The following is a 16558-nucleotide window of genomic DNA, read 5'->3' as shown; positions in this document are numbered from 1 at the left end:
AAAAACGCAAAAACCCGCATCTAAAATAGTATAATAGAAGCCAAGTTTTTCACAGTAAGCCTTAATCCTGTCTCTCTCCCCCGCGGGGGGAATATCGAAAAATCCCTTCTTAGTGTACATTCTGTTGACGTACTCTATTAAAACGCAATCAAAAACGGAAAAAACCGCATCTAAAATAGTATAAATAGAAGCAGAGTTCTTTACGGTAACCTTCCCCGTAACGCTTACCGTAAAGAACTGTCCATCCCCCATGTTTAATGGAATAATATACAGCCTATGTCCACCCTAACGTTCCATTCTAAATATTGGTGAAAGAATTTTTGAAATCGGATGAGTAGTTTCGGAGATTACCTGCTGCATACAAACTAACATACATACATTACATGGCATTATAATGGCCATGGATGGTCATAACATAAGCTTATATATACTGAAAGAAGAGATCGGACCAGATGTCCGTGTAGTGTAATTGGCAATGCATCTGCACAATAAGCAGGAGTTGCGGGTTCAAGTCCCACTCTGGGCTGATTCTTTTCTTCCAGTTAGTTCTAAATTTATTTAAAATTATTTAATTAAAATTATAATTATTAAATTTAGCATGAGATAGCACCTAATGCCTAACTCTAATACCAAATTATCTTAAAATTATTATAGCCACTTCTAGCCCATTAATTTGGCTTTGGTTGCTTTAATGTTTATCGGGTTAGCTGATGTTTGTTTATATATATGTAAATTTATACATTGATAAGTGAAAGATTTTTGGCATATTTATTAGTTCTCATTTGAAAATTCTGAAAATTAATGAAATCATGAACAAATCTATTAGCATAATACATATATAAATTTTTCTCTCATTACATATAAATATATTTTCCTAACATGCTAATTTTATAGTAATAAGTCAGCAAGTCCTAAAATTCAGCTGACAAGTAAAATATTGATTTTTTCTAATTGAAAACTTAACAAAAATTTTCAAGCTCTTATAATTAGAATTAAATGAATATTGTAATTATATTTTCATATGTTGTTAGAATTTTATTACACTTTTCACTTATTTTAAAATTTAAATAAGATTCTTTCAAAATAAATTATGCTTACCTTGCAATAATCTTGTTAACTTTGAATCTCTATAAGGGATATGAGAGCTTTCATTGCAAAGGGAGCTGATAACATTTCCAAGAGCTAATAAGCCTCTGTTAATATTGATTCCTAATTGATATTATAAAATAGGTAATTTAATATAAAACACTTATTGGAAAGCAAATAAATATCTATTACCTTCTTTTAGTCTCTCTCCTTGAGCACCTGTCTTCTTGGCTCTCTCAGAACCAGCCAGATCAACAAAATGAAATTTAGCATAAATAATATCATCTGTATCATTATTACACTGTTCTAAAGTTATTGTAAATATAGCATGGGACCTAGATGAATTAAAATTCATAGCAGTAGCTGCTGTAGTTCTAGTTAATGTTCCTGTTTCTAATAGTTGCATTGTTTCTTCCAATGAAGATGCTATTGTTTCAGTTAAACCTACAATCTAAAATTTACATTATAAGAAAATTTATTTTTATGTCACTTCAAAATTTGTTTCTTAAAAGAAGTAATATCTTTTTTTGGAAGTCGTACAATGAAAAGTCCGAAAATTTTGTCTTNCAGAAAAATACTTTGAGGCATAAAGCTGTCTTTATCATGAAAATTAATTAACTAAGGATTTTTTTTGCCCTGCCAGGGTGTGGCCGAGTTATCCGGAGTGCTGGGTTATCGAGTGCCGAGTTTGAGGCTCTACTGTATTATTATAAAATGGCAAAAGTCTTAATTTTGAGGATAGAGATAAATTTTATTAAAAATTGCAAATGCTAATAATGAATAAAATTTTCATTAAGTCCAACCCCACTTGAGACATGGCACATAACACCACTTTATCTCCTCACCCCTCAATCTTTAACCACCAAATTTAATAGCATCAATCCCCCTAATATACAAACTTCCCTGNTTCTGCATCAATATTAAGAAAATTGATAAAATTTCTGAAAGCTGATTGTATATGAACTTTTTACACAAAACTGAATGTGAATTACTATCATATTACAATAATTCACTTTTACTTACCATTTATGGTCAATAGTTTAAATCTCACTTATATGTGAGAGTTAAACTATTGACCATTAATGGCATCAATGTCTTGATTGTCTAGAAAGGAAAGTTATAATATGTTCCCCAAAGATTTTAATAAAACTGTATAAAGGTCTTGGTATGAATCTATACTGAGCAAAGGGAGAAAGAGCATGCTTCTCAAACATTTTCAAAAAAATAACAAGAGACTTAAAAGTTTTGTGAAACTTTTCTGTGAAGACCACATGACTTGCTATACATGCCTAATTTATATTTGAGATTGCTGGTTCATGTTTTAATAGTGAATTTCTTTTTCAAATCAATGTGATTTTTATTTAAAACTGTAAATCACATGGATTTATTCATTTTATCTATTTTATATTAAAAACAGGCACTTTCTTTCTTGGAAAAAGATTTTCAGTTAAAAATAAATTTAAAGATTCTTACATTTGTGGATTAAGATTATTATGAATAATTTGACTTTTTAAGCACATACAACTAGCTTCCAATATCACATTGATTGTTATAACTAATAACTTTTTTAAGTTATTTAATTGCTTAAAAACTTATAAGATGCTCAAGATTTTTTCAACTTCAAAACATTTGAGATGCAAACTTTTCCCTTCTGCTAATATAGGTTTATACTAAGGCTTATTCACATATACAGTTTTATTGACATTTCTGAGAATCGTGTCGTAATAATCTTACAAGATGAGGTTATGAGAAGTTTATTTTTATTTTATCAATTGTTTTTAAGTCTATAAAGTTTTTTAAAAACAAATACAATTCATGTCTTAAGTAAAATAATTTATTCTTACCTCATTAAAAATATTAAATTTATGTTTTAAATAAAATACATAGAAGTTTAACCTACAAAATATAAATTTATTTCAAGAATTATTTTAATCTTACCAATTGTTTTAGATGAGCTATTTCGGCACCATGAGAATCTATATTAATAATTGGTTTATTTTTTATTTTTCGTGCTCGATCAGCATATCTCAATGTATTAACTGTTTCATCTAAATTGAAATCAGCTGGACTTACACATGCTATCATGATAGTATGGCTATTACCACCAAGAGAATCTGTTTATAAAAAAATTAATTTATAAAAGTAAAGTAATATATATTTGTTAATTGTTGCTTATTTTAATAAAAAATTAATCTGATAATAGAAATGAATAAAATAATAACAGAAATAATCAGACAGAAGAGCAACTTGAAAATTATAGGGAAACACATCGAATCAGAGAAAGATTATGTAGAGAAAGATAAACAGTCTTTTATGTAAAAAAAAAAACTATATTACATATAAATGTACAAACAAATAAAAACACAGCAAAGTGGGTACTTGCAGCTAGTTATTTATAATATACAACATATATTGATATACCTAATATTAAATAAAAACCAACATTGAAATTAATTGTTTCTTAAAAAGATTTGTGATAAATTTATGGAATGAACTTAAATTGAGGGATTTAGAAACTAGAAATAAAACTGACCTTAGAACTGTACTTATGACAGAATGGAATAAAATTAGCCCTGAATATACTGCAAAACTGGTTCAGTTGATGCCAAAGAGATTAAAGACTGTACTACATTCTAAAGGAGAAATAACTAAATATTAAATTACTAAATTCTCTATTTTTGATAACTTTTTTATTTGTTCAAATACTAAATTGCAACACAAAACTTGTAGAAATAAATCTCAATTTCAATTTTTTAAAATAAGTTGTTATAAAGTAAAAATTAAAACTGTATTCATTTTTATAAAATTTGTGTAACAGTTAAATTATGTTTTTATGTTTACGCCTTCTTTTTACCGCTGTGAAAAATGCAATAATAATAAAATGTATATGTTGTAAAATTGGAAAACATTTATTGGTTGGAACAAAACGCAGATAAAACCATTCCTTTTCCGGTGCTAAATAAATGTTTCAGTGTGGTGTTATGTAAGATGACAAAGCGGATGTAAGTACTGTAAAATTATTTGATATGGGAAGAAATATTGTTCTTTTTTAACACAATACTTTTTAAAATTTTACAATATTTTCACTTTTGTTCCCCGCAGTGATCACAGAAATTAATCATGAAAACATTTTAAGCTATAAAAATATCATTCAGTAAAAGAAACAAAGTAATAAAGACGTATATATAAATCCAAAAGCTTTTCCTTTCACAGTCTCACAACAATTTCAAGGTGTTGGGTGTAAGCTCTTCTCTTAAAAAACAACTAAGGTAAATTTTATCGTCTTTGAAAATTTCAACTTAATAATGTGTCTTACTATCCTGAATTCCATTGTGCTGTGAGACACAACCAAAAATATTTTGGANATGTCTTAAGTAAAATAATTTATTCTTACCTCATTAAAAATATTAAATTTATGTTTTAAATAAAATACATAGAAGTTTAACCTACAAAATATAAATTTATTTCAAGAATTATTTTAATCTTACCAATTGTTTTAGATGAGCTATTTCGGCACCATGAGAATCTATATTAATAATTGGTTTATTTTTTATTTTTCGTGCTCGATCAGCATATCTCAATGTATTAACTGTTTCATCTAAATTGAAATCAGCTGGACTTACACATGCTATCATGATAGTATGGCTATTACCACCAAGAGAATCTGTTTATAAAAAAATTAATTTATAAAAGTAAAGTAATATATATTTGTTAATTGTTGCTTATTTTAATAAAAAATTAATCTGATAATAGAAATGAATAAAATAATATTAATAAATATAAGGATAAAAAATTTTAATTATTAATTCAATAAATGCTTAAAACAAAACAAATCAGAATGTTTCTGGGTATTGTGTTTAGAAATCTTAAATTCATTTCTACAAATGTTTAAAGTATCACTACTTTGTCACTATTAATAATTGTCTTAAGGACTAGATAAACTTCATTAAAATAAGATTGATATTTTTTGCTAAATAAACAATCTATTGATTCTCTGATGGACTTGAACTAAAGAAATATGTTTTTACCTTCAAGTTTGCAATATATTACAGTGGAGTATCAATTATTTGAAAGATCGACTTCTGAAATGAATACACACTGAAGATTTTATATAGCAATAATTGTTGGAAATATTCTGTTGACTCAGTATTGAGCTATCTTGTTAACAACATTAATGTAAAACAAAGCAAAATAAATAAGTTCTTTTAAAACTAAAATAACTTTTTAAGAACTTTAAGAATTTAATATTAAGTTCCATATCTAACATATGAATTATAAAAGATCTCAAACAGCCTGAGCGATTCAATGAAAATTTTAGAATGTTAGTGTATGTTTTCAATCATTTGGAAACTTTTAATCTAATTATAAACTTAATTTAAACATACATTTTAATAAATGAGGATTCATATTATCATCGTTGAATGTGATATGAAATGTTCTAAACACTAATATTTTGTTTATCATAATGATACAAAAAATAATGGTGTCTTTAAAGTTGTACAATTAATACTATAACACTCAGCTGGCCATCACTCATCACTCTACTTAGTGTACATTCTGTTGATGTACCCTATTAAAATGCAATCAAAAACGCAAAAACCCGTATCTAAAATAGTATAATAGAAGCCAAGTTTTTCACAGTAAGCCTTAATCCTGTCTCTCTCCCCCGCGGGGGGAATATCGAAAAATCCCTTCTTAGTGTACATTCTGTTGACGTACTCTATTAAAACGCAATCAAAAACGGAAAAAACCGCATCTAAAATAGTATAAATAGAAGCAGAGTTCTTTACGGTAACCTTCCCCGTAACGCTTACCGTAAAGAACTGTCCATCCCCCATGTTTAATGGAATAATATACAGCCTATGTCCACCCTAACGTTCCATTCTAAATATTGGTGAAAGAATTTTTGAAATCGGATGAGTAGTTTCGGAGATTACCTGCTGCATACAAACTAACATACATACATTACATGGCATTATAATGGCCATGGATGGTCATAACATAAGCTTATATATACTGAAAGAAGAGATCGGACCAGATGTCCGTGTAGTGTAATTGGCAATGCATCTGCACAATAAGCAGGAGTTGCGGGTTCAAGTCCCACTCTGGGCTGATTCTTTTCTTCCAGTTAGTTCTAAATTTATTTAAAATTATTTAATTAAAATTATAATTATTAAATTTAGCATGAGATAGCACCTAATGCCTAACTCTAATACCAAATTATCTTAAAATTATTATAGCCACTTCTAGCCCATTAATTTGGCTTTGGTTGCTTTAATGTTTATCGGGTTAGCTGATGTTTGTTTATATATATGTAAATTTATACATTGATAAGTGAAAGATTTTTGGCATATTTATTAGTTCTCATTTGAAAATTCTGAAAATTAATGAAATCATGAACAAATCTATTAGCATAATACATATATAAATTTTTCTCTCATTACATATAAATATATTTTCCTAACATGCTAATTTTATAGTAATAAGTCAGCAAGTCCTAAAATTCAGCTGACAAGTAAAATATTGATTTTTTCTAATTGAAAACTTAACAAAAATTTTCAAGCTCTTATAATTAGAATTAAATGAATATTGTAATTATATTTTCATATGTTGTTAGAATTTTATTACACTTTTCACTTATTTTAAAATTTAAATAAGATTCTTTCAAAATAAATTATGCTTACCTTGCAATAATCTTGTTAACTTTGAATCTCTATAAGGGATATGAGAGCTTTCATTGCAAAGGGAGCTGATAACATTTCCAAGAGCTAATAAGCCTCTGTTAATATTGATTCCTAATTGATATTATAAAATAGGTAATTTAATATAAAACACTTATTGGAAAGCAAATAAATATCTATTACCTTCTTTTAGTCTCTCTCCTTGAGCACCTGTCTTCTTGGCTCTCTCAGAACCAGCCAGATCAACAAAATGAAATTTAGCATAAATAATATCATCTGTATCATTATTACACTGTTCTAAAGTTATTGTAAATATAGCATGGGACCTAGATGAATTAAAATTCATAGCAGTAGCTGCTGTAGTTCTAGTTAATGTTCCTGTTTCTAATAGTTGCATTGTTTCTTCCAATGAAGATGCTATTGTTTCAGTTAAACCTACAATCTAAAATTTACATTATAAGAAAATTTATTTTTAATTTCAATTAATTAAAAAAAAAAACTTTTGGTACAATATTTATACAAATCAAAATTTGCATGTAAGATACTAATTCTTGTTAAAACATCAAGATTAGTATGTCTTACTCAGAACTAACTAATATTTCTGTACTTTGTTTTTCAATTATTTGATTTTCAAATAGTTTTTTTTTATTTAGTATATTTATTTATAATAAATATAACATTTCTTCAAAAATATTCAATTACATATTTAAATTTCAACATCCACTTTTATGTTACAAAAATCAATGTTTTATTTCTACATTAAAATTTTTTTCAAGTTCTTAGTCTATTGAAAAAAAATAAAATAAATAAAAAATAAAATACAGAAATAAAAACAATTTTACTCATAACTGAATCCTAAAACTTTACAATCTTAAATTCTGCAATTTTAGTGGACAAAGTTTTTCTCATATCAAAGATACTATATAAAAGCTTTTATAAATCAAATAAATTCATCATAAAGCATATCATTGATATTTTTCAAAATAAATATTTATACAAAATAATTAATCAAAACTAATTATTAAAGTGATTAATTATCAAAATGTAATAGAATACTTAATATATTTTAAACTTACTCTTATGCTACCATCAAAATTTTCCCTAACAGTTATACTATCTTTATCTTTGTTATTATTTAACAGATCAAAAATTTCTTCTTTGTAAATCTGAAATAAAATAGATATTTCAGTTAAAATAAGTTATAGAATACAATTAAAAAAAGTTAAGTATTTAACATTTTAATAAAGCTTTTTAAATTCTACTCATTCTATATAATATACTTTTATAGGTTTCAGCCCATTTCATCACTTGCACAAATTTAGACAAATAGATTATCAACAAATATACAAAAGCATCTAAATTTAAGGTGATTCTTTTTTAGATTAAGAGCATCTTATTTTATAAACATTTAAATATCACTTTTTTATATTTATAGATAAACTTCATATTATTTTGGTGAAAATATTGGATAAATATAAATAAAAATTATCAACCAAGAAATATTTAAAAATAAACATGGAAATAATATATTCACAAATACATGTATATAACCTATGTGAAAATACAATTAAAATGTATTTACTGTAATTTCCTGTGTGTAGACAACAAAAATTGCTATAACATAGCCTGCATCTACTTTCAAATTGATTTTAAAACAGATAACCCATGGGTTTCACACAAGAATTACAGTAATTTCTACCAGAGTAATAATTTTTTTTATGAAAACAGAATACTTTAAAAAACTTATAAGAGCATTACATAATTTTTGAATCAAATCAAAAAGTGACCATAATTTTATTAATCTTCTAAAAGGATGTGGTCATATGAATTCAAATTTATAACTGCCTGTTCCAAATGTGGATAATTTAATATTGGTCAGCCAATATTAGTTAAAAAATCTTTAAATGTTTTTATTTTTAATAAGAGGACAACAATAAAAAATCATTCTTACTGAAATGAACTTTTCTTTAGGCTTATTAAAAAAATAATAAATATTTTAAAATAATTATTTTTAATTTTTTACATAAAGTAATTGTGATGTATGTTTTGTGTTAGCACACTTTCCTGAAAATAGACTTAACACATAACAGAACGATCTCGAGAAAACAATTTGCAGAAAATTCTTTGTATTTATTTTACAATATACATTTTGAACATAACAGCTTCATCTAATTCTTAATACATGGATTCATTTTTAGGATTTATAGGCACATTTATATACATTGGTAATTTCATAATAAAAACCTAACAACAAATAATGGCACAACAAAACTTCACCAAATAGGAACATTTTAACCAAGACATAATTTTGAATGAAAATTTGTACAATTCAATATAATCTTCTTGTGAGGTTTTTATTATGAAACATGTAAAACGGCAAAACTATATTTGGAACAAGACTATGTCTTGGAGACTCACTACTAAGTGGAATCACTTTGATGCTCAAGGCGGGTCTCGTTCTCATTTTTCAATCTTCTTTGGTATCGCTGCTTTTGGGAGCGATTGTTCAAACTTTGCTGGCCATAACTACGAGGTCATCCACTGCACAAACAATATACAGTTTAACCCGATTATAATGTCATCAAATGTAATGACAACTCTAATATAATGTCAAATTTTTATCGGTTCCATGATTTTACTATACTAGATAATGTTAAAAAACCTACTTGTAATGACACCCTGTTTTAATGTCATATTTGAAGCACTCCCAAATTTACAAAATTAGATTACAAATTTTATTTAACATAGAAGAAACTACGTGTTCAATTCTAAGGTCATAGTTCACTTCTTAGAATAACTATGTATGATACTCTCCCCCACCTGACTTTGGTGGGGTGAGGTGGCTGTTTTGCCTGTTTGTAGAAGAGGGTCGCCATTTTGGATTTTATTTTGAGTCGATTCTCGGTCCCCTGACTACCTACGAGTCTGAATTTTTTTTATGCGCAAATGATTTGTGCACATAATACTCTGTGCCAAATATCAACTCTCAACATGTACTCCTTCATAACTCTATGCTGGTAATAAAAAATGGCAGTACGATTTTATAAACAAGACATAGTCTTGTCAATTACTAATGTATGTATATATATGCCTACAAATCCTAAAAATGGATCTATTTATTAAAACTGAAGAGGAACCTGTTATGTCCAAAAGTTATATTGTAAAATAAATACATAGAATTTTCTACAACTTGTGTCTCAAGATTATTTTGTTCCATATTTAATCCAGTGTGATAAGTCCATCTTTGGGAAAAATGTGCTAGTACAAAATATACAAAACAAGACAACAGATAAAAAGTGATCAGGAAAAGTAATTGGGAGTTAAATTTAAATCAAATTCAGTAATAATGTCTCATAATTTTACAATAACCATAATTAAAAGTTGTATTGATCCTAATTTTAATAAATTACAAAATTGGAAATTTATTGTTTTGTCTGTATTGATTAATATTGCTAAAGTAACTTTAACAACACACACAGTAACCCAATATACTTATAATGCCAAATTTTTTTTATTGGTTATTAGTCAGTCTTTATACAACCCAATAAAAATCCAGTAATCATTTGAAATTTTAGTAATATTTAATTTGTTTTGAATATAATTTTAAAAAATCTCACCTCTAAAAATGAAATTTTTACACTGCATTTAGCATCAGTGGTTTTATTGATGGTATTAAAAATATCTTTAACAGCACGTGGAATAATTCCTACATTTTCTTCACTTTCCAATGCAGAACTTGTACCCATTGTGTATGTTTTCCCTGAACCAGTTTGCCCATAAGCCAGAACAGTAACATTATAACCTAAAATAACAATTTTTAATCACTTATTTTAATTAGATAAATTATATCTAAATTATTTTATTTAAAAAAAAATACCTTTAAATAATTTATCTATTAATACTGATACAGATTTATCATATACATGTTGCTGTGAGACTTCTGGTGAAAAAACATAATCATAAGTAAAAGCTTTATCCACTCCGATGACAACTTGGGGTTCATTTGGAATAAATCGAATACATGACTGACATCCTTCAAGAATTTCTTTATTAATAAGAGGTCGGCAACGAAGGGCCACTTTTACTGGAATGACTTTATCTTCTTCAGGCATTACTGAAAAAACATTAAATATTAATAAATATTGCAATTGTTAAGACCAATAGAAAACTTACAATTCTTACAATAACAACAACTAGAGATACAATAACATTACTGGTAAACAGTTCACCAGTAATTGGGTTTAAAAGAAATGCATTGGTAAATATAACGGTAATTTGATCATTTTTGCCTATAAATTTGGTAAAAAAAATAGACATGTAATAATTTTTTGAAGCCAAATATTTATTTCTTTACAGATTCATATATATTTATATTTTTATACATATGTATATTAAAGATAGAAGAATCAAACATTTTATTTAAACCACAAAAGTAGCTTATATCCTTTATCTTTTAGATTATTACTTTACACTTTACAATTTTTAAAGTATCATATTACAGCATTATCTGAAGTTTGAAAATCTGCTTCTTAATCTGTAACACCTAGAGTGCAATAGCAATTTTAGTTGACAAAATTGGATACATTTATTTGAATGTGAGTGTTTGCACTGATTGCTTTTTAAACATGGTAACTAAAAATTTGCAACATGCTCTATTTTTTAGGCAATGAAACTTTTGCTTTTCAAAATAAGAAAATGGAATTCAATTGGCCAGAGCATTAAACAATTACTAGTGTATTCATTTTTTCCATTTTGAGTCAAAATTTAAAAATTACTGGTAATGTTTTGAAAATTTACCCTTTACCAATAATAAGTCAATAAATTTGAATCCTAACAACAATAATTCTCTTGTTAGTCACTTGTTGAAGTGAGAGTTTGCTATATAGTTCCAATGAACCATAAGCATAAGCCAGCAAACTTATGCTGGCATTGCTCTATAGGTCAGTAAGGTCACCTATTCCTGTAAGATCTATGAGGAGAAATAAGATAACCCACAAACAATGATTCAGAATTGGTGCCTGCTGAGCTGTGTTTGTTCCCTATGTCAGAGACGACTGATTTATAAACATCTGGCTTTAAGAATGTAAACATATCCACTTTTATAGATAGAAAATTGAAACGTTATTCATGGATTAGGCCAGGCATGGCTAACATACGGCCCGTGGGCCGGATCCAGCCTGTGTAATGAATTTATGTGACTCGTGATTAATCTTTCAATACTAGCTACTCAAGTACGAATAGCTCAATGAAAAATTCTGACACCTTAAAAAAAAAAGGTCAACTCCTCACTGTGCGTTTAGAGTTAACATAATGCTCCATTACAAATCTCTTAAGTACAGCATAGAATGTTAATAAAGCATGATAATGTGAAAAATGTATCTGTAATCTCTATGTACAATTTAGTCTCTACGGGGTGACACCACAATGAGATCTCAGACCACCTCAAAATCTTCCTAGGGCTGCCTCTGTTTCGGCCCGTGAAAAAATTTTCTTTCCAATTCGGCCCAGGGGCAAAAACTGTTGGCCACTCCTGGGTTAGGCAGAGAGACACATTCAAAAAATCTGCCACAATCTCACTTGGTAACCAGTTGCAAACATAGCACTGGTTGCCAAGTGAGACTCTGGCTATTGCATTACAAGCATAAAGGTATTCATTAACTCACATAAAACATGGATAACACTGATCTAGTCAAAGTGCTTCAGTAATAATCCAGTCAGTGACTACAAAAGCTGGGGAAACTATATGATTGGATAGAGAGGACTCAAGTGATGAATGAATTCATTCATCATACCATCTATACCAGGGGTGTCCAACCCACGGCCCAAGGCAAGCTCAAATGCGGCCCAATAAACGTGTAAACAAAATCGACAAATTTTTAATTTAATTTTATTTATTTATTTCAACGGCATAAACTCAATAAAAGAAGTTTCACGAAGCCGTAAACCTTTATACATATTTCATTTTTGAGTGGAAGGGAAATATTTTCAAATACTTGAAAAGTGTGAATGAGAAAGAAATACTAAATAAAGCTGGAGTTGACTCAAAAATATATAAACCCAAATTTGGGGAAAGGAGAGAAAGGCCAAAAGATAAAAAGTAGTGAGAAAGGTTAAATAGACTTTCTGTTAAGCAAATACGGACCTTTAATTTTCCAAGCTTCCTCACTTCTTTATCACTTGGGTTCTCACTTGGGTCTACAACCCTTTTCAGTCCCAACTCTAGCTTTATTTAGTATTCCTTCCAGCGTTGCATGATTTGGCTACTTTGCGCCAAAGTTGGCTACCCTTTTTTTAGTTTGGCGTAAAAAATATCATTTGGCGCATTGGCTACTTTTTGGGCTACATATAATTTATAAACACTGTATATAACTTGAATAAAAATGCACTTTAAAATTATGTTTTGTTATTTTTTTTTTATTAATTAGAGACCCAAATAATACAAATATTTGTGTTTTTCAAATAAATTTTTCTTTGTCTCCTTTATAATAAATGAATTTATCTATCTCTAAGTAAAAATTGAAAGTGTCTACAGAAGTAATTTTTTAAAATATCCTTTTTCATGATAAAGATTTAATACTTATTAATATTCTCTCTTGTGATTACTAAACCATCAAACGTATTTCTTCCAATTCTGCTTGGAAACTGACAGTCCAAATTATGAAATTTTCCACGATGTCCTACAAAAATTTACATTATTCAGTGTTTTGCCAAAATTTTGGTGCGCACTATAATCTAGACACATTAATCCTTAAATATTCTTGTATATTTAAGGATTGGGCCACAAGTATATATAATATACTTGTGGCCCAAAACTCCATGACATCTTCCAATGTGGCCCAGAGAAACAAAAAGGTTGAACACCCCTGATCTATACCATCATAAAACTACAAAGATACACGACAGCAAATAAATAAACATTATATGACAAATTCATATAAAAATATCCACATTTCAATGTTACAGAGCAGAGAAGAAAAGAATAATTATACACAACCACCTTATTCCACCAACAATGTTTGAACATATCAAACAAGTTGCAAAACAGTAATCAACACACTAAAACACTAGATCATAAGGAACTCCATGCAATACCTCACAACAATCAATCACTCATGATAATGTATACAGCATAAAATGCACAAATGAAAACAAATACAACAATTATAACAAGTAACATTATACATACAGTTAATAACTACAATACTAAATATACAAGATTAAACTTTTCAGACCACAAATATCCAAAATACACACATCACACACAACCTTACATTATCTATATCCCCTGTATAACATGGTACTTAGGTTCCAAAAAATGCTGTGTTGTACAAAACAAAGGACTACTAGTACAAAATGTAGGATTAAGTTACAAAAATTAGCAAAACCTTACTGTTCTTTTTTGTAATTAAGAGAAATACAGGATACAAAATCCGGAAAAATTACATATTTTTTCCAAACATATTTTTTATTGCAAAAAATGAAAAGGTTTACAAATTTTTTTTTAACCACATTGTTTGTAAGGCCATAAAGAATACATTTACTCAATATATCCCCCTCCTGCTTGAATGACCACCTCCATTCTTAGTCTGAAGCATGCACAGGTGCACTTTAATGTGTCATGGTCCATATCAGCAAATGCTGAATCAATAGCAGCTCTCAATGATGCGATGTTTGGATGTCTGGACTTGTTCATGATCCTTTCAACTACACTTCATACATAGAAGTTCAAAGGATTCAAATCTGGGCTGTTGGGAGGCCAAAATTCTTTTGACCAAAACATGTCGACATTGTCTGACAACCAATTTTGCACCAAATGACTCACTTTAATTGTGTAAGACTTGTAACACAGGTCCTCCTCAATGATTCTTTGCACAGTTTTCTCACTCATAGCAACAACCAATGACAATTTTTGGGTTGACTGACCTGGATCCTCAAAAATCAGCTCCTGAGCCCATTGAATGATTTCAGGCGTCCTGACAACATGCTCCTTCGAGTGAGTTTTGCTTTGTTTTAATTTCAAAAGGCGAGAGCTTAACTGTCCTGCCAGATATTCATCATAAAATTCCGATTTCCATCCAGGACCTCACAGTGTTTTTATTGTTTTTACATCTAACACTGGTTTCAGTTCATTTCCTAGAATGCTTTTGACCTTTTCCTGTAAAAGATTATTTCGCAGTGTAGAATTTTTAAAATATTTAACAATAGTACAAATACCTTTTACATTATCTACTAAATCATTAACATTTGTTAATTCAACTTCTGCATTTTCTTCAGCTTCATTGTTACTCTCGTCAGAAAAATAATTTTCAACATAATCAAATCATCTTGATCTCATATGTCAGAAATCTTTTTCTTTTTATAGAGTATGTTGCAAACAGTCAATTGTATAGTGTGATTCAAACACACATTATAAATATTAGGAGAATCTTGTTCAAATTTGATCATTACACTTGCACCATCACCAGTTATTCCAACTATTGCTTTTTAAATTTATATTAAATGTATATAGGGCCCCCTAAATTTACTCGGTCCTCATGAAGCTATTAACTGTGTATCTGTACACATATTAAAAATTCCAAGAAATCCCAGATTAAGCATTTCATTGCCAATTTCACACACATTAATATTTGTCTATTTTCACATTTTCATTATCATCCATTTGTCAAGCATGATGCCATTTCTTCGGATTTCGTTTAATTTTTCTTCTAAAAGCTATCATTTCAGTCTTCTTTCTTACATAAAAGTTATTGATTAAACTTATAACATTTCTTTAGGAAGTTTATAACCTGATTTTGTTAAACTTTCACAACTAACGCTAGATTTTGTGATTGCTCAAATTGATATATTATCAACAGCAGCCATTTCTGCAACAATTTGATCTAAAGATTTACTAATGATGAATTTGTCAAGAGTTTTAAATTGTTTGGCTGCAATATTTTCTTCTTTTTCATCTCAGGCTCATAAAGTAAGTTCATCTTTGGTTTTTAAATGTTTAATCATTACTGAAGTATTTTCATCTTTGTTGAATATTGTTGTTAAACATTGATTGCATTTATTACTATTTTTTATATTTGCACATTCTGTGAAATAGACCCACATCTTTGATGTCTTTGTCATATTGAGTTTACTTTTTATTGGCTATTATTTTTAATGTCTTTAATAATGACTACTTTAATCAATCCATAAAACTAAAGTGTGAATATATGAAAAAAATATTTTTATTATTTTTATTTATAACATAATAGTTCAATTAAGAGCCAATCAATACAAGTAAAGTTTATGAATTTNTGTACTGTAAATACAGTACGTACTTGTAAATTTATATATTTTAATATGATTTTATGTGCTTTAAACGCTTTTCTAGTGATATTACGACTTCAATATTTGTGGCGGACAGACGTAAAGTCGAATAAAATGACTTAAACTTGATTTTTATTTTTCCATATACTTTTTTGACAAACGACGTATAATTGGGAACGACGTAATTCGAAATGATGTAAGTCGAGGTATACCTGTACACAGAATGCTATACTGTTGTTTTCTAAAGTATTTTACAATGAAAATAAAAATTTTTTGTAGCATCATTCCTACACCTTTAACTGAAATTAATGTTTGTTTCAACTGCTCCAATATAGTTTAGAGATTTTCAACTTTTTCACATCTTTCTGGAAATGCTACTTTTGCATTTGCAACATTATTTGATGCAAGCCTTCAATTTCAAAGTGTAGCAATTGAAACAAAATGTTAGATTTGTTAAGAGGTATGCTAAGGATATTTGATCAATTCATGTT

At 28.2% G+C, this 16558-nt stretch overlaps 1 protein-coding gene across 1 annotated transcript in view; it reads right to left on the bottom strand.

Moving 5' to 3' along the window:
* The window catches only part of LOC111620254 (chromosome-associated kinesin KIF4-like), a 67788-nt gene that overhangs the window by 48685 nt on the left and 2545 nt on the right, over positions 1–16558 (bottom strand). Inside the window, exons 2-7 of the mRNA XM_023362150.1 lie at positions 10645–10881; positions 10385–10569; positions 7844–7933; positions 6951–7209; positions 6771–6881; positions 4575–4750 (exon numbers count right to left, since the gene is read on the bottom strand). Coding sequence (XP_023217918.1) covers positions 4575–4750; positions 6771–6881; positions 6951–7209; positions 7844–7933; positions 10385–10569; positions 10645–10879 — 1056 coding nt within the window. The 5' untranslated portion in view covers positions 10880–10881. The remainder of the gene's footprint in view (positions 1–4574; positions 4751–6770; positions 6882–6950; positions 7210–7843; positions 7934–10384; positions 10570–10644; positions 10882–16558) is intronic.

Source organism: Centruroides sculpturatus, unplaced genomic scaffold, assembly GCF_000671375.1.
Source record: "Centruroides sculpturatus isolate CEXI.00-Female unplaced genomic scaffold, Cexi_2.0 scaffold4, whole genome shotgun sequence".
Taxonomy (NCBI): Eukaryota; Metazoa; Arthropoda; class Arachnida; order Scorpiones; family Buthidae; genus Centruroides; species Centruroides sculpturatus.
Note: the sequence above shows the minus strand (reverse complement) of the source record. Positions and strands in the feature narration are given on the sequence as shown.